Source organism: Mus caroli, chromosome 11 (assembly GCF_900094665.2).
Source record: "Mus caroli chromosome 11, CAROLI_EIJ_v1.1, whole genome shotgun sequence".
NCBI lineage: Eukaryota > Metazoa > Chordata > Mammalia > Rodentia > Muridae > Mus > Mus caroli.
Window position 1 is genome coordinate 94573097 of NC_034580.1, and position 19302 is coordinate 94592398.

General features: G+C 47.9%; 1 protein-coding gene across 2 annotated transcripts; it reads left to right on the forward strand.

Moving 5' to 3' along the window:
• The first annotated feature begins 3928 nt into the window (after positions 1 to 3928).
• On the forward strand, positions 3929 to 16959 carry LOC110305908 (gasdermin-A). Of its 2 annotated transcripts, XM_021178069.1 has the most exons (12): positions 3929 to 4016; positions 5633 to 5851; positions 6054 to 6234; positions 9163 to 9328; positions 10331 to 10427; positions 10887 to 10934; positions 11300 to 11326; positions 11846 to 11866; positions 12527 to 12681; positions 13156 to 13270; positions 15187 to 15260; positions 15486 to 16959. In XM_021178069.1, exons 2-12 carry the CDS (start codon positions 5638 to 5640, stop codon positions 15726 to 15728), a joined length of 1341 nt encoding a protein of 446 aa, XP_021033728.1. In that variant the 5' UTR covers positions 3929 to 4016; positions 5633 to 5637; the 3' UTR covers positions 15729 to 16959. The 2 variants fall into 2 exon arrangements, with proteins under 2 accessions (XP_021033728.1, XP_021033727.1); XM_021178068.2 differs by lacking the exons at positions 3929 to 4016; positions 11846 to 11866 and having other exon boundaries at positions 5638 to 5851; positions 10887 to 10985; positions 15486 to 15751.
• The last annotated feature ends 2343 nt before the right edge of the window (positions 16960 to 19302 follow it).

Genomic DNA, 19302 nt, shown 5'->3' on the forward strand with positions numbered 1-19302 from the left:
AAAAAAAAAAAAAGAAAAAAAAAAAGAAAGAGAGTCTGGGAATGTGTCTGAGTGAGGAGTGCCTGCCCTCAGCTGCCCTCAGCTGCCCAGCAACCCCGCAGCACACCCTGCTCTGTCTCCTGCATTTCAGAACCTCCTCGGTCCCCTGACTTCCAGACACCAGAGTTCCCCATTCTTGCCAGGATCAGCGAGTCCCATGCAGACTCTCTCTGTCTGCCTTCCTTTCCTTCTACTGACCCCTTCCAAAGGGAAAAGACAGCAGCAATAAAAGGAAAGCAAGTTAAGGAAAGACAGCTTTGTCTTGGCGTCTGCTTCGGTTCTCAGAGAGCTCTGTGACATAAAGAGGCATTAAGATTGCTAAAGAGCATGAAACTGGGTTCTTCCTCCTTTTCTCATTTCCATGTTCTATGTGTACACGCATAGATACACACACACACACACACACACACATTTGCATACAGAGAGAATCAGGGATGAGCATCTGCTAGCACTTACATAGACTGACCACCAGGGGGAGATAAAGATCAAAACCTACAACCAACTGTGGCACCAGACCCACAATATTTTTCAGTTTAGAGTTAAGTCACTTTAATTGACTTCAAACGTTTTCTGGGTTTGTTTGGATTTTATTTTATCTTCCTATCCCTCCCTCGGGTCTCTAGCCTGACATCAGGAATTCTTACAGGAGCAGGATGATGGCTCAGTTCATGTTAGACTGCTTACTACCTATCTAACTCCAGCTCCAGGGGACTCCACACTCCTGTCCTACATAGGCACCTACACACACCTGCAGACATATATATAGTTAAAGCCAAGGCCAGTCCTCTCTACAGAGTGAGTTCCAGCACAGCCAGGGCTACACAGAGAAACCCTGCCTTGGAAAGCTAACAAACAAAATAAATAAGAGCTGGAGAGATGGCTCAGCGGTTAAGAGCACTGACTGCTGCTCTTCCAGAGGTCCTGAGTTCAATTCCCAGCAACCACATGGTGACTCACAACCATCTGTAATTGGATCTGATGCCCTCTTCTTGTGTGTCTAAAGACAGGGACAGTGTACGCATATACATAAAATATAAACAACAAACAAAATATCTGAAGAGGACCAAGGTTTAGTTCCTAGCATCCACATGGTGGCATCTAACTACCTATAACTATAGATGCAGGGGCTCTGACACTGTCTTCTTGTCACACTTAAATACATGCAAGTAAACACTCACACACATAAAATGAAGATAAATGAAAAATAAGAATTTAAAAGTTCTTACACGGGGCTGGCGAGGTGGCTCAGTGGGTAGGAGTGCTGGCTGCCCTTCTGATGGTCCTGAGTTCCGATCCCAGTGGCCACATGGTTGCTTACAACCACCGGTGCTGGGATCTGACGCCGTCTTCTGGTGTGTCTGAGGACAGCTACAGTGTACTCATATACATAAAATAAATAAATCTTTTTTTAAAAAAAGTTCTTACAGAGCCAGCTGTAGCCAACTCAAATGCAACCCCAAAATTCAAAAGACAGAGGCAAAAGAATTGTATGTTCAAGGTCATCCTTGGCTACATAGATTCAAAACACACACACACAAAGACTTCTCACAGATTATACAAATTAATATTTTTTCTTACAATTTTAATTCTTACCTGTATCCCCCTGATCATAAGAATGGCCCAGATGACCTGAGTTCACTTTCTGGATCCAACATAAAGGTGGAAGGAGATACTTGACTCTGAAGTTGTCCTGACACTCACAAGTGCATCATGACTCCTGTAACTATTCACAACACTCACACTCACTCACACACACTCACACACACTCACACACACTCACACGTGCATGCGCACACATACACACACCAGCTCTGATAATAAGTAAACTCCGCCGAGGAGTTCTGGGATGTAAAAAGGCCAGGGCATCTGCATGTGAAGGCCAACAGCCCAGGGACACACCTAAACATAGTCTCATTTCCTCCTCCTTCCTTCTTTGAGCCCTCTAAGCCCAGTGCTTGGAATCCCATTAGTCAGGTTGGGGAAATGGGGCAATAAGACAGAAATGAGGTGGAGGCAGGACAAGCAGAATGACATCAGGCTGGAGAGAGATCTGCATGGAGGAAGGACGCCAAGAGAAACAAAAGAAGCTGATGCCAGGTCAGAGGAAAGAACTGATTTGAAGACTTGGGGGCTTTCAGGAAAAACAGACAGCCCGTGTGACTGTGCTCAGCTGCTGCTCCACAGATCTTTCAAAGACGAATGAGACAAGAAACCTTGGTCACCACACACCAGAGGAAGGTACACTCTAGGAAGAGACTCCCAAATGTCTGACGGAGGTAATGGTTGGTTTGGCCACCTTTGCAGAGCTGATTAAGGTGTTTGCACAACCTCTGGACTATATACAAGATTTCAGATGCCCTACAGTGTAGTGGTTTAAAGAAACAGAGACAGAAAGTGAGGGGGGGAGGGAAAACAGATTTGTATAACACAAATACCACACTTCTGCACTTGTACAGTCATATAACAAAACCATCCCATACACCCAAGAACCCAGCTCCATCCTTCCTAAGGGGGATGGGCACCTGACAGCAAACAGGAGCTAGAGCTGTCTGTCTAAGAGGCTGATAGCTGTGCCAGGTGTGAAGTGGAAGGGAATGGAGGAAAGAAAGGGGGTGAGGGATGGAGACCAGAGAGGCAGAACAAAGTGTGGAAGGATTCTGAGAAAGTAGAGTAATAAAGTTTTAAAGGTGCTTTTGCAGAGTGTGAGACTCTTTCCTCACTCCTACCAGTCCCTAAGGAAATCTCCAGGAAACTGCTTCTTCATATGGCCTTGCAGTAAATCACATAAATTGTAATCTAGAGACCTGCCTGTGTGTGTCAAATCCTCTTTTAAGTGATTTCCAAGGAGCCACTTTAATAAGATAATGGGGGATGGAGAGATGGCTCAGAGGTTAAGAGCACTGACTGCTCCTCCAGAGGTCGTGAGTTCAAATCCCAGCAACCACATGGTAGCTCGAAACCATCAGTAATGGAATATGTAGTCCTCTTCTGGTATGTCTGAAGAGAGCGGCAGTGAACTCACATACGAGAGAGAGAGAGAGAGAGAGAGAGAGAGAGAGAGAGAGAGAGAGAGAGAGAGAGGGAGAGAGGGAGAGAGAGAGAGAGAGAATTTCTGAATGACCTACAGGGAGACAGCTGAACGCCCACAGCATACATCCTGGGTTGTCTGTCATCTCACCGCTGAGATTCACCTCTGCCTGTGTGTGAGCATATATTCCATATACTTAGAGATGCTTCCAAATTATAGAAGGCAATGAGCTCTCTCTATCCTGCCTCCTCAGACTTCTGTGCATCCTGGTACCAAGCTATGCATGTGTAGCCAATGCTCATATACACATAGGGAGGTAAGAATCAGCAAGCTGATGCATACAAAGATAAAGGGCAGATTATCAGCTCCTCTGCTCCCTGTAGTCCCTGAACATACAGGATTTCTTATCACTTATCATTTCCACAAGGCCTCAGCTGAATGGCAGGTGCTTCCACATGGGTCATAATGACATCAGGGCAGTGATCCACCCTGTATCACCCCTGCACACATTTACACGCATGCGTGAGTACACACACACACACACACTCACATGCACACTCACATATAAATAAGCATAAGGGCATACACACACGCACACAGCCAATTACCACTGCCTCCCCAAAGTCCATAAACTTTCAGTCCCCCTTCTTTCTGTCTCAGCCCCAGCTACACAGACACCTGCCTGGCATCTTTTTACCCACCTCCACAGGGCCTGAGGCGGGGCACTTCAAACAGGTTGATGCTGTTCTCCTGGAAGTGGAACAAAAAGGGGTGGGGTCATTGTGGGAGGCGGGGTCTGTGGGAACTTACATCCCCGCCTCCATGGAGGCATAAAACAGCCAGTCCTGATAAAGGACAGTCAGTCATTCCCTCACCCTATAGACAGGACAAGCTCTGGTTCCTCACCACACATCCGCTGCCAGACAGGATCCAGCATCACCCTTCCCTGGTAAGATCAATGATGGCTGAGGAGGCAGGGGGACATTCTGGGGAACCAGAGGAAGGTTGGGGCCAAATGGGCATGGGATTTTTTATCCTTTATCATGGCCATAAAGTCTCCCTGCATTTCACTGGGGGTAGGACTCATAAGAGGCCTTAGAGAGAAGAGAGGCAGCCCTTTGAGTGCCACTCTGGTGAAGGGCAGGTACTTCTAGGTACACTCAGTTGGTCTCTGGAGGGACATAGGCCATCCCAACCCTTCCAGGAACAAGAGCTGGAAAGTATATTGTAGATGGCAGGATGTCCCCAACATCTCTGTGTGCTCCTCCTGTTTCCCTGCCTCTGTCAAGTACTACAGAAAGGTGAGGCCTATGGAGGCTACCTGATGTGTCTGATCTTTTCCACCCACCAGGAAAACCTGGGTGTGTCTCCTGGATCCCCAGGTGAGATACCTCGACTTCAAAGACAGAGACCAAAGATGCCAAACTTGTGATCCTTGCTGGTCCCACATCCTCTTGGTCCCTCTCCCCACAGTATGTCTCCCAGGACTAAGCTCACTTTTTTCTATCCTTGTTTCTACCAGACATGGTGCCTGGTGCTGATGCTGTAGAGGTGACTCAGGCCCATTTCCTGCCCTCAGGAAAGTCGCAGTTGAGTAGGCGAGGCAGTCAGGTGAACAGATGGATGGTAGCAAGGTGAATTAGCAGGTGTTTCAGAAGTGGATATACAAGATGCCTTGGGAATGCAGGCAGAGTCACCAAAATGTCCAAAGGAGTAAAGGGGTGAGCAGGTGACTTGAGTTGAGTCTTTTTTTTTCTTCTTACTCCAGTCCTACTTGCTCAGAGCCCAAAGATTGATTGATTGATTGATTGATTATATATAAGTACACTGTAGCTCAGATCTCATTATGGATGGTTGTGAGCCACCACGTGGTTGCTGGGATTTGAACTCAGGACCTCCGGAAGAGCAGTCTGTGCTCTTAACTGCTGAGCCATCTCTCCAGCCCTTGAGTTGACTCTTATAGGACAAATACAAATTCTTTCTATTGGAAAGGGGATATATCGTAAGCAGAACTAACAAAGGCAAAGTGGTCAGGAGAGAGGAACTAGGAAATTTGCCCACTTATATTCGTGTTGCTAGGAGGTAGGTGGGAGGGAAGTGTAGGGTACAAGCAAGTATAGCCTTGCCAAGGAAAGGGCAACTGGGGAAGCTGCCCAGCTCTGACTGCCCAGGCTCCTGGGCCCAGTGCGGTTGCTTCCTTTCCCTAGTGTCCACAGGTCCTAGTTTCAACTGTCCCTTAGTGTGAGAGGACACTTCACTTCCCCTGCTGATGACAGACTCAAACTGGGCTCTGTTCTGTAAAGAAATGAACATGGAATGAGAAAAGAGCCCTTGGCAAAGGGGAAGGCTGGCATCTTGTGTCAGCCATGTGAACTCTAGAGCTTGGGATTGTCCATCACAAAAGAAGGACTCCGTGGGCTCCTTCCAGATCCAACATCGAGATGGCTGTAATTGTCTCCCCTCTACTCTAGGAGTGAAGCCTAGTGACAACCTCTTTACAAAGTACTTACCAGATCTTGACGACCCCAGTGGCTGCCTGAACATTGTCCATCTCCTTCTCCACAGAGACAATGACTATGTTTGAGAATGTCACCCGGGCCCTGGCTAGACAGCTGAACCCTCGAGGAGATCTGACACCCCTAGACAGCCTCATCGACTTCAAACGCTTCCATCCCTTCTGCCTGGTGCTGAGGAAGAGGAAGAGCACACTGTTCTGGGGAGCCCGCTATGTGCGCACCGACTACACTCTCCTGGATGTGCTGGAGCCGGGCAGCTCCCCCTCAGGTCAGCCTCTCACCCAGAGCTGGGCTCTGAAGGATGCTGTGGGGCTAGGGCCAGCCATCCTGACCACAAGGAAGATCCTCAAGCTCTTCTCTCTGATATGGTTAGGGGTCACCAAGCCCAAAGTGCTTGGTGATGACTCTAGCAGTGCTGATGAGTGGGGGTACCTCTCAGCTCAGCTGCTTCTGTCTTTTCCTTCCCACAGATCCAACAGACAGTGGCAACTTTAGCTTTAAGAATATGCTGGATGCCCGAGTAGAGGGAGATGTGGACGTGCCAAAGACGGTGAAGGTAAAGGGGACTGCGGGTCTGTCACGAAGCAGCACACTGGAGGTACAGACGCTCAGCGTGGCTCCCACGGCTCTGGAGAACTTGCACAAGGAGAGGTGAGAGGACAAGGCTGAGGGGCTGCCAGGATGAGGTTAGGCAGTGTGTGGATGATGCTTTGAGCCACCTGTGGAAGGGTAGACCCCTCACCCTGGCCGTTACCAATCCCCGAAGAGAATACTCCCTGGGGTGGACAGAAAGCACAGTGGTGAGGAGCCTCAGTTGTCTTCGCTATAGCATGATGGGAACGGAGGACAGGTCCTAACGTTCTCTCAATCCTAAGACTGTGAAATGCAACGGAAAAAAGTCAGAAGTTTGTAGCAACTGTTCTTTACAGAGACTGTGTCCGGCGCTCTGCTCCCACAAAACAAGCTTCAGACTGGCTCCATCCATACACCTAGGGAACACTGCCCCAGCAGACAAGGGGTGTGGCAGAACCAGTGTTCATACAAGGCTCTGGCACGAGTCTGGCTTGACAGGGGACCTGACTTTTAAATAATTAAGTAGTGGTTGAAAGAAGCAGGTGAGGACTTGAGGGGCCAGAAGAGGAAGGAAAGGTTGAATGTTTGACAAGTCACCCAGTAAACATTTACAGAGTTTTCACTGCGTGTAAAGCACCCTACTACGTGCTGGTGTACCTAGAATGTCTACATCCAAGAACCTTGAGGTGTAGGAGGGTGAAAACTACCATGTAGGAGTAATTATCCGGGGCTGGAGAGATAGCTCAGAGGTTAAGAGCACTGGCTGCTCTTCCTGAGGCCCCGAGTTCAATTCCCAAGAGTAATTATCCAGTTGGGCAGTGGTGGCACACGCCTTTATCCCAACCCTTGGGAGGCAGATGGAGGAGAATCTCTGAGTTCGAGGCCAGCCTGGTCTACAAAGTGAACTCCTGGACAGCCAGGGCTACACAGAGAAACCCTGTCTTGAAAACCAAGAACAAAAAGAGTAGCTACCCAATTTGAGAGGCAATAGGTACATGGCAAATATTTGGCTGGACTTGCAAGGGGGCTTCTTTTGGCTGGGGGTGTGAGGCAGGAGTGGTCTTGGGTTTAGCCTTGAATGATGGGTATAGTTGGTCATGCAGGGAAAGGAGAAGGGCCTTACAGAGACATACAGGTGAGATGTCTCAACACCGATAGGAACCATGAACTAGTCAGCCCACAGATGCAAAGGAGGGACAAATGGAGGGTAGACCCAGAGCAGGTGGGAGCCAGAAACAGGACAAGGAGCCCAACTAGTAGGCGCCAGGGAGAGCCCGACTCCCTGATGCTGCTCTGATGTGTGTCCGTGACTGACTTGACCAGACGGAAGAAGTGCATTAGAGAGAGGAAGGTGGACAGAAACACACTGTCCCGCTATCCATCAGAGAAATAAAATGAAATAAAATGAGGACAAGAGCTGGGAGGCGTGGCCAGGATGCAGGGAGGAGTGGCCAGGATTCAGGGAGGAGTGGGCACCAGGCTTATTGCAAAGATGATGCACTGGGTTAAACTCAGCAGCTGATTGCAGGGTGACAGATTTGTTAAAGATGACTGACTCTGAGTCTTGACCTAGGTTGTGTCATTACAAGACATTAAAGGTGACAAACAGGAAGGCCAGTGACAGGTAGTTACGTGGGGACGGTTGTCAGCTCCTTTCGCAACGGAGCTGGAGTACCACCTGAGACTGTTCAATGGATAGCAGGAAAGGGGGCTGGAAGCTCAGAGAGCTCAGGGTTAAGACGCACGCGTGGGGGTCAGCAAGATCCAGACTAAGATGCTAGGAATCGGGTGGAAGTTGGAGAACGCTCAGAGTGAGGAGGCATAAAAACAGAATCTCGGGGACCAGAGAGGCGGCTTAGTGGCTAAGAGCATTTACTGCTTTTGCAGAGGACCCGAGTTCAGTTCCCAGGTCTCACATCACACATTAGTGCGCTCACAAGCACCTGTAACTCCAGCTCCAGGGGATCTGATGCTTTCTTCTGTACACTCCCCACACTCATGCACACCCATATACATCACACACACACACACCCTCTCTCTCTCTCTCTCTCTCTCTCTCTCTCACACACACACACACACACACACACACACACACACCAAAATCTCAGAGGACATAAAATATTAAGGTTCTAAATCAGCTGGAAAAGGGAGTCAGTGGTACGTACATGGTTTAGGAGCCAGAAAGACAGGAGCAGAAGCAGCGTGCAATTGGAAGCCAAGATAAGGCAGGAAGGCACAGAAGGACAGAAGATCCAGTGTGGTCCACATTTAGGGGGATCACCCAGTTTAGTGAGTGGAGGGGTCACTGTGATTTCAGCAGATTGAGATTCCAATGGGGTGATGAACACACAAACCATGAGTATGGTTCACTCCAATTTGAGACGTTTGCCAGTAGGTGAAGGACAGAAATAGGACAGTGATTTGAGGGAGAACTCAGGAATAAATTCAGATGCTGTAAGGACAGAGATGTGTTTTCATACGGAAGCAAAGGGGAGGAGGAAGTGGAGATGCCAGGTGATGAGCCTCCAGCTGTTTGCACAGTTTATCTCAGCACCCTGGGAGGTAGTTGGCGTCATCTCTGTTTTATAGATGAGGCAACTCAGACTCAAAGCTTCTGCCCTGCCAGGAAGCAGAAGTCTGAGTTTGCACTGTGGCCGGATCTGAGCCCTCATGCCTTCCCTGGCACCGTACTGTCTAGGATTGACAGATTGAAAAAGAAGACACTAAAAATAAATAAATAAATAAATAAATAAATAAATAAATAAATAAATAAATAAAAATAAAAAAGAAGACACTGAGGGGCATAATGGCGCACACCTTTAGCCCCAGTGTTTGAGAGGCAAAGGCAGGTGGATCTCTGTGAGTTCAAGGCCAGCCCTGGTCTACACATGACAGCCACGGCTGTACAACGGGGTCTCTGTCTCAAAATAAAATAGTACAAAGCACAGGTGGTGGCCCTGAAGAGGAAATGCTGAAGGTGGTGTCTTCCTGTATCTCCTGCCTTAGGAAACTGTCAGCAGACCACCCATTCCTGAAGGAGATGCGGGAACGCGGGGAGAACCTCTATGTGGTGATGGAGGTGGTGGAAACCCTGCAGGAAGTCACTCTGGAGCGAGCTGGCAAGGCAGAGGGCTGCTTCTCTCTCCCCTTCTTTGCCCCACTGGGACTACAGGTTTGCTATACACAGACACACACACAGACACACACAGTCACAGAGAGAGAGAGAGAGAGAGAGAGAGAGAGAGAGAGAGAGAGAGATCACACGCACTGTCCTTTGCTCGGTGGTACCCAGTAGGCCAGGTCTCCACAGGCCACAGACAACACAGAGCAAGTTCAGTGATACAGGATTTGTCCTCACCCCTGCCCTGCTCTCCTCTCTGGTATGGTGGTGCACACTAGTAATCCCAGTACTCAGAAGGCAGAGGCAGGAGAGTCACGGGTTCAAGGTCAGTCTGGACTACCTGGTAAGATCCCAGGAAGAGGGCAGTTTCCTGCTTTCAGAATGTCCTTACTTATAGATGAGTTACACAGGTAAAGCCCAGTAGAAATAAGTGCATCTCTTATAATCTATACATACATCTAGTGAGTATGTTCAAGAGGAAAGGTATGGGATTGGGAGCCAGAGGAAGACTTCCCGAATGAGATAAGAATGGGGCAGCTGGTGTAGAGGAAGGAGGAACCTGAGTTGTGGGGCAGGATGATCCACAGGCAGGTGCTAGAGCAGGTCTGTCCAGTTCCTCTGCTGTCCAATCCAAAAGCAGGCATAGCTTGTTAGGGGGTGATCACTAGAAATGAATTGGAAGGGGACTGGATAGATGGCTTAATGGTTAACTGCTCTTCTAGAAGTTCTGAGTTCAATTCTCAACAACCACATGGTGGCTTACAACCATCTGTAATGGGATCCGATGCCCTCTTCTGGTGTGTCTAAAGACAACGACAGTGTACTCCTATATATAAAATAAATAAATAAATGTGTTTATTTTAAAAAGAAATGAATGGGAAGGCTTCAAGGGCCATAAGTTCAGAGCACAGAGAAAGTCAACTGGAGATCCTACTGAAGGGTTTCCAACTGCTTGTGTCCTCAAAGACTGTCAGACCTAGCCCTGTACCTGCATCCTGCCCCTCCTCAAAATGGAACTTAGAGAATTCACAGACTCTCATTGTGTAATCCTAGGGATCCATGAACCACAAGGAGGCTGTAACCATCCCCAAGGGCTGTGTCCTGGCCTATCGAGTGAGACAACTGATGGTCAATGGCAAAGATGAGTGGGGTGAGCAGAGACCAACATGTTCTCTCCTCAAGATAAAGGATGGCTGCATCTGTGCAATGGCATCCTGGTCCTCTCTTGCCGTGTGAGGGGATGGGGTGGGGGAGCAGCATCTTATATTGCCCATTGCTGGCGACAGAACAAAGGTTGCTCTAGATGAAGGAGACATGAGTTCCAGGTGTCTATGGTGGCACTGGGGAAGCTGTGGCGACTGACCCAAAGGCCAAATGAGCACAGCCTCTAACCTCCAGAAGCCCAAGGAGAAGACAGATCATAATAACACCACTGGATTGGTGATGGGGGGGGCAGTGCTATTGTAGGGAAGAGCTTACAGCTTCCAACAGTGAAGGTCAGGTAAAGAATTAGATGGGGCATTTGAGGAGCTTTGGGTTTGAGGCTGAAGAAGGAAGTGTGTGGAGAAGCTGGCAATGACCTCCTGATGCCTTGTCTTGTCCCTTATAGGCATTCCACACATTTGCAATGACAACATGCAAACTTTCCCTCCCGGAGGTAGGTGCACGGCTTACAGGCTCCCCACATCTCCTGCCCCGATATTCTCTGGTAAAGGTCCCCACTCTAAAATAGCAGCAGCTCCTATAATCTACCAACAGAGCATCTGCTCCTGTTTCCTGGGTCCTCACTCAGATAGAGGCATGGGACATAAACACTGCCCAGAAGGAACAAAGAGACAGGGGCTGAAGCACAGCCAGAAACAGAGAGATTTGGAGATGGGGTGTGTTCCAAAGTTGTACGGGTGGGTGTGCTCGCAGAATCTCCATGTTTTCATAATGCTACCGTGAGGCTGTCTTAGCCAATGGCTTTAGGGAAAGGCAGCAAAGAGTTTGTCCTGACAGATGTTCTTTTTGCGTTTTCAGAAAAGCCAGGAGAAGGGAAGTTCATATGTAAGTATTCATTTTGTTTCACAACTTTCTTGACTTAAGTTCAAAACCTTAGTCTTCCTCCCTCCTCCATGGGACTGACCAGGAAGATAGTGGGACAGATCTCAGCAAACAGCTGTCCATCAATGACAGCAGAACTTCCAATAAGAAGTTAGGATAAGAATAAGAAGTTCCAATAAAAACAATAGAATGGAGAGATCTATAGACAAGATCTGCTGCCCCAGACCTTTGCTGTCAGCGGCCTCAGTAGCTGCAACCTGTTCCGCATGTATCTGCTGCCAGGAACTGGGGCAGCTGGTACTGAGTCACTCAGGCTGGGTGATACCAGTTCAGCCTGAGTGCCCCTTTCACATTGTGTCAGTTCTTCTGGTCCATTCCTGCCTCCAGTCCCGAGACTGGAGCAAGAGGATTCTGAAGACATCTGGGATCTCAGAGGGGCAGTGCTCTCCCATTCCCCCTACGGATGGCTGCCATTCTAAAGGATTGTGTTCTTATTGTTCTATTTACCTCTTATTTTCTCAGTGATCCAGGCATCTGATGTTGGTAAGGAGCCTTGTGAATTTTTTCAAGACTTTGCTACACAGGTAGGGAGAGAAGCATTAGAGTGGAAGGGAAAGGCACAGGCTGAGCCCTGGGTCTTGGGATTACAGCCTCTTCCAGGAAGCCATTCCCTCCAATGTAGAGTAGATGTACTTTTAGGATTCGGGCTGCTAAACAGACAGGCTAGAGCTCACAGCCACAGTCCTTGGATACAGACCCACTGCTCTCTGAGACAGTCCCAATGTCCACTTCATTAAGTCAAATTGTGACAAATTTGACATTATGTCAAAGCCATTGCTTGTCCACAAACTCAAGACAAGGGGAAACAGGCTTCCCCTAATGTCTGGGTGGAGTAGTTGGAACTACAAGTCAAGTGTGCACGGATAAAGGATGAATCCCAAGATGCAGGGTGGTAGTGGTAACGGTAGTGCAATTAACTGTCCTGTTAGTTGAAGGCAGGGGTCTAGTTCACCTTTCTGCTCAATCTTTCATAACAAGGCTTTAGCATAACTTCATAACCACACCCCTTGGGAAAGAGGAAAAGTCAGATAAAAGCTGGAAGCAGGGCACCGGGTCCTGAGGAAGGGGTCACGAAGCTTCCAGAACGTTCAGGGTGAGAGGGCACCAGGTGAAGGGAGCCTGACATATTAACTGTGCCCCTAGGGGAGATGCACGAAGACTTCAAGACTTTAAAGGAAGAGGTTCAGCGAGAAACTCAAGAAGTGGAGAAGTTGAGTCCAGTGGGGCGAAGCTCCCTACTCACTTCCCTCAGCCATCTCCTAGGAAAGAAGAAAGAGCTCCAGGACCTTGAGCAGATGGTGAGAGCCCAGAGCACAGGGAATATGGAGGAAGGGGATTGTGAGTGGTGGCGGTCATTGCAGATGGGGAGGGGAACTGGCAATGACACAGTGACCAAAGGCTGCGGAATAAATAGCAGATATCCTTCCCAAGGTTGCCCAAGTTCATTTCGGCTGCTGGACTACCACTGGCCCCTTTATCCCTGAAATAAGAGCATCAGTACAGGGTTCCCGGAAGTGGGGCGCGCCCTCTGATGGCCATAGGGTCCCCATAAGCCTATGGCGCCCCCTGCTGGATAACAGCTTGTACTTTCCAGAGCTCAAAATCCAGGGACCAAAGAGCCTCCTACCTACCAGTCCAGCACTTTCTAGGACCTGACCACACACAAAAGAAACAGGGAGTGGGAGAGAGTCAGCCTCGGCTCACAGGTTACTTGTGCCAAATGCTAGGTTAGACCTTTACCGCAAGTATTAGTCACCCAGTTTTCCTCACAGCTTGAAGGGGCTCTAGACAAGGGACAGGAAGTGACCTTAGAAGCACTCCCCAAAGATGTTATGCTGTCAAAGGACTCTATGGACGCCATCCTCTACTTCCTCGGGGCTCTGACAGGTGAGTGAGAAGTGAATCAGATGGGTTTCTTTCTGTTATAAGAGTAAATCATGTGAATGATTCCCAAATGAATGAATGGATGGATGCCAGGTGGCTTATAGTGTATTTATGTATACATGTTTGTGTGTGTATATGTATACATGTGTATGTATATGTGTGTATGTATATATGTATGTGTATGTGTATATGTTTATATATTTATGTGTAATATGTATGTGTGTATATGTATGTGTATGTATATATATATATGTATGTGTGTATATGTATGTGTATGTATATATATATATATATATGTATGTGTGTATATGTGTATGTATATATGTATATATGTGTATGTATATATATGTGTTTATGTGTATGTATATATGTGTGTGTATGTATATATGTGTGTATGTGTTTGTATATATATTATATGTATGTATATACATACATATAAAAGGCCCTGAGTTCAATCCAGGTACTTGAGAGGGAGAGACAAAAATCATCACCAAATTGGTTTCCTTCCTAGGGTTTCAGTTGGGCCATTTTTATTTTGATTTTTTGCTACATCTTTCAATCCTTCTGCATGGTGCTAAGTCCATCCCTTCCGCATTGCTGCCCGCCTGTCAGCTTTAATTTCAGGGTCACTACTCTTCTGATCTTGGGCCTGTATTTCCTCCTGACCTCTGCACGACACATTTTCCCACTCAAAGACAAAATCTCTGAGTCCTTTGGACATAAGCTGTGATGTTTGCTACTTTTTTTAAGGGTCATAAGATGGCTCAGTGAGCTGGGCAGTGGTGGCACAAGCCTTTAATCCCAGCACTTGGGAGGCAGAGGCAGGCGGATTTCTGAGTTCGAGGCCAGCCTGGTCTACAAAGTGAGTTCCAGGACAGCCAGGGCTACACAGAGAAACCCTGTCTTGAAAAAGCAAAAAAAAAAAAAAAAAAAAAAAAAAAGATGGCTCAATGAGTAAGGTGCTTGCTGCCAAGCCTGACAGTGGGAATTCAATTCCACAGGGGGAGGACCGACTCCTGCAAGTTGTCTGTCTGCTCCCTCCATGTACACACCATGGCATGCACCTGAGTGTGCTTGAACACAGAAGTGCATATGTTCAAGTGTACACACAACATATACACACATACAAGTCAGGGGAAAGCTAGGCATACTGAGGCACACCTTTAATCCTAGCACTGGAGAGACAGAGGCAGGAGGATCTCTGTGACTTCAGGCCAGCCGGGTCTACATAGTGAGTTCCAAGACAACCAGAGCTACACAGTGAGACCCTGTCTCAAAAAGAAAAATTGTGGTTGGGTCAGTGAGGGGACTTACTGTCAAATGCCAAGCCCAAAGGAAACCCCTCAGCTATGGCTATCACAGTGTGGTAGGTAGCTCATGCCTATAGTCCCAGCACTCAGGAAACTGAGGCAGGAGGATCACTGTAGATCTCAGGCCACACTGGGTACAGAGTGCCTAACTTAACCCTGGGCTACAGAATGAGATTCTGTCTCAAAAACAAACAGAAAGCACATGACTTCTCCCAAAAATGCATCAAAAGATTGGAATTTTGGTTGGCTGTTGTTTTTTAGATGAGGTCTCACTATGTAGCCCTGGCTGGCCTGGAACTCACTATGTAGAACAATCTGGCCTGGAACTCACAAGGTCCATATACCTCTGCCTTCCAGAATACTGAAGTTAAAGGTGTGTGTCACTTTACCCAGTCAGAAATCATAACTTGTTTTAAGTTAATGACCAGCAAAGGTGTATGTTATAGAGCAGGCATTTATCTGTGGACAGATGGAAGTGGGATGGATGGATGGATGGATGGATGCGTAGATGCATGAATTAATTGATCAGTGTGCAAACACTATTTGGAGTCTGCAGTTCCCTCTTTACCAGCAACACTTTTTTTCTTCTTTCTCTGCTTTTCCCTCCAGTGCTAAGTGAAGCCCAACAGAAGCTTCTAGTAAAATCCTTGGAGAAAAAGATCCTACCAGTGCAACTGAAGCTGGTGAGAAAAAGTGACAGATGCCAGGGGGCGTTCAGGGCAGGGTGGGGTATGAGGAGGAGAGTTAGAAACTGTGGGAACATGCAGACCTACTGTGCTCACAGGCCCCAGCCTTATCCCTAGAGGAAAGTCTTCCCCTCTCCCTAGGTCCTTAGGGTACTCAGTCTGCTCTGGTAGGAGGGAGAAGCTTTCCAGTTCCCCATTTCCAGTCACCTTGGTCCCCTGCAGGTTGAGAGCACCATGGAGCAGAACTTCCTGCAAGATAAAGAGGGTGTTTTCCCCCTGCGGCCTGATCTGCTCTCCTCCCTCGGGGAGGAGGAACTGATCCTAACAGAAGCACTGGTGGGACTAAGCGGCCTGGAAGTCCAGAGATCAGGCCCCCAGTACACGTGGGATCCAGACACTCGCCACAACCTCTGTGCCCTCTATGCTGGTCTCTCCCTCCTTCACCTGCTAAGCAGGGATTCCTAATGCACCTTCTCTGCCTGCTGCCCTAAAGCCTTCCCAGCCTTGCTGTGCTCTGTCTGTAACACTGCAAGACACCACAGAGCCTCCAGGCTGGGGACAACTGAAATGCCGGCTCAACCTCAGTCTCCAAGTTCCTTCTGCCTCACCATCTATCTCTCTCCTTCTGTCCTCCAGCTCAGCACCCACTAAGCCCATCTCCTGATGCTTTAATCCTGAAGATACAGAATCATTCAAACCCTTATTACTTTGAGTCACTTCATTAAGAGGGGTTGGGGGGAGGCTTGGGGTGGTGATGACGGTGGTTATGGTGGGAGGCAGAGGCAGGTGAATCTCTTAAGTTTGAGGCCAGCCTGGTCTGTAGAGTGAATTCCAGGACAGCCAGGGCTACACAGAGAAACCTTGTCTTGAAAACAACAAAAACCACATTTATTTCCTAGTCTGATCCTTCCCATGTGTGCCTCAAAAACAAACAAACAAACAAACAAACAAACAAACAAACTGGTCTTACAAGAATGAATGGAGAATACTATGTCAATCCTAGGACAAGCTGTCTTCTGGTTTTTCTGTAAAGGGAATCTGTCGTTTGACCCAGGTAAAGAAACAGCCATNATCCATACATACACGTTACTGCCCACACTGTTCCTCAGGCCCGCTGGAAAATGCTCCCAGAGCTCAGAGGGTTAGAATCCAGAACGTCTGCTTTACACTGAAAGGATCATCCAAGCTGCCTGCCCTCACCAAAGCGCCCGTGTTCTCCAGCCCTGGCTGAGGGCTTGGAGAGGAAAGGAAGGTCTAGGGGACTATGATACAAGCACAAAACAGGACAATAGATTTCACGTTGGTTAAGTAGAAAATCAAGGTGAAGGTGAAAAAAAAATTAAATTAGAGGAAGAGGGAGGGGGCACCCAAGAATAAGACCTAAACCTTTAAATCAGTGGTTTGACCTGTGAGTCACGACCCTGGTGGGAGGTCAGATGACTCACAGGAGTTGCATATCAGATATCCTTCATATCAAATATTTACATTACGACTTATAACAGGAGCAAAATTGCAGCTATGAATTTACAATGAAAATAATTATATGGTTGGGGGTCACCACAGCATGAGGAACTGGATCAAAGGGTCGCAGTGTTAGGAAGGCTGAGAGCCACTGCTTCAGTTTTGTTTTCAACCCTCAACTCAGGATGAGTGTGGAGTGGTTTGGCCTGTATATTATAATCTCATTAAACGTCTGGGTTCTCATCACCCTCTGCCCAAAGCTGGCTTTAAACCTTTGTCACCAGTCTTGTTTGTTTATTTACATTTACTGGGGCACAGAACAGCATGTACTCCATGGTATGCTGTCACAGGTCAGGGGGACAACCTTTGAGAGTTGGTTTTCTCCTCCCATCCTGTTAGGATCCAGGGATCAGAGTCATTCATCGGCCATGGCAGCAAGCAGAACCTTCTCACCGTGATCCCTCAGGCATCTCCATCATCTCTTCCCTCTTACATGCCTGGGTATATATGTGCACCACTTGTGTGCCTCGTGCCCTCAGAGAAGAAGAAAGGGTTGGATCCTGGAGGGAACTGGAGTATAGATGGTTGTGAACCATCATGTAGGTGCTGGGCTCGAACCCAGGAACCCTGGAAGAGCAGCCAGTGTTCTTAATCTCTGAGTCATCTCTCCAGCACACACACACACACTCGCGCGCGCACACACACACACACCACACACACACACCATGTTTTAAGCCATTTTTTATAAGTAGAGAGTAGAATCTATCTCCAAGACTTCAGGCCCCAGGAATCAAAATCTCCCCCTCTTTACCCACCTTCTCGCCTAGGTCAGTTCCTCCACACAGCAAGAACTCATAACCGGCTGTCAAAAGCTGCATAGTTAGCCGTCCTCCCCATTCACATTCTCAGCATCTTCTGAAACCTTCCGGTCTATTGGGTTGCTTGCTCTCTGCTGACTTGTCTCCTTGTAATGTAAACTTAATGAGAGATGAGCTAACACCTCAACCATCCAGAAGGGTAACTTCTTTGATTGGAAGGATGAAAAGCAAAGCTGGTCTGTTTTCTCCCTTTGCTGTTCCCACACAGCCACAGTCCCCCGTGTCCCGTGTGGGTGATTTACTAAGTTCATCCCTGTGCTCTGTTTTGTGTCCCCCCAGCCCTGAGGGGTGGGGTGAGAGGACCACTTAGATGAACAGGTCCAGGTGTGTGCCCCAAAACTAGAGCACACATTTCTGTTTGGCAAGTGGCTATTTAACACGGAGAGTTATTTGTCACAATAGAATAAAAATAATTGAAAAGGCAAGTAGGGACAGCAGCAAGGTGGCTCAGCAGGTAAAGGCCCTTGCTGCCAAGCCTTGTGACCTGACTTCAACTGCCAGATGCCACATGGTGGAAAGAGAGAACGTCTGCCTTCCACACGTACATCGTGGTAAAAGTGCCCCCAATCCTAACGAAATAAGTAAATAAACGTAATTTTTAAAAGATATGCAGGGCTGGAGAGATGGCTCAGTGGTTAAGGGGAGAGTGGTTCTTCCAGAGGACCCAAGTTCAACTCCCAACACTCACATAGCAGCTGACAACTGCCTGTAACTCCAGTTCCAGAGGATCCAACACCCTCACACAGACATACATGGAATCAAAACACCCATGCACATAACATAAAATAATGATAATTTTAAAAGGAGCCAGGCAGTGGTGGCACAGGAAGATCACTTTTTAAATCCCCGCCCTGGGAAAGCAGAGGCAGGTGGATCTCTGTGTTCGAGGACAGACTTATCTACTGAACAAGTTCCAGAACAACCAAGGCTACATAGAAAAACCTCATTTCTAAAAAAACAAACAAACAAAAAAACCAAATGTGTGTGTGTGTGTGAGAGAGAGAGAGAGACAGACAGACAGACAGACAGACAGACACACAGACAGACAGACAGACACACAGAGAGAGAGGGTAGTGGGGCAGATAAAGATCTAACTCCCTTTTGCCCCAGAACTCTGAGGCAAAGGGCAAGTCTCTGAGTTACAGGACAGCCTGGGCCACCTTGTGAGACCCTATCTTAAAGCAAACACATAAAGGAAGCAAGATGTTCTGAGTATTTATAAATACAAAAGAGAGTATAGGCAGGACACATCCTCTGTCTTCTGAGTCCTTATTAGAGTGGGAGCCGAGCCGGTCCCAGCTCTGAGACTCACTTGGGATCTTGTTTATAAAAGTTTCCGTGCTGGAAATTTATTTTGTGCTTTGAGAAACTGACCGGTGTATCTTCAAAACTGATGCTTGTGGGAAAGACAGGAAGGCTTCCCAGTCTAGTTTTCTTCTATTCATGTCTCCCCCACAAATGGCATCCTCCTGCTCCCACTCTCAGGTGTTTGGATGTATAAAGGTCTCCTCAGGTCGCTGCCCTGCTCTGCGGCAGAGGCTCCACCACCCTCACCCTTCATCCCCTCAGTGCACTGGAGAACAGAGTGCAGACTGTCAACTTTCTCTAAAGGGCTCTGTGACACATCCCCTGCTGTTTCCACTTAGAAAAGATGATGGTGGTGATGGTGGTGGTGGTGGTGATGATGGTGGTGGTGATGG

What these genes read in the sequence shown, in the direction of transcription:
- LOC110305908 (XM_021178068.2), top strand. Translation starts at nt 5,638, where the DNA reads ATGACTATGTTTGAGAATGTCACCCGGGCCCTGGCTAGACAGCTGAAC. An exon ending in AGGAGAAGGGAAGTTCATAT is followed by an intron (nt 11,327 to 12,526) that starts GTAAGTATTCAT and finishes CTGTGCCCCTAG; the next exon opens with GGGAGATGCACGAAGACTTC. An exon ending in CTTCCTCGGGGCTCTGACAG is followed by an intron (nt 13,271 to 15,186) that starts GTGAGTGAGAAG and finishes TTTTCCCTCCAG; the next exon opens with TGCTAAGTGAAGCCCAACAG.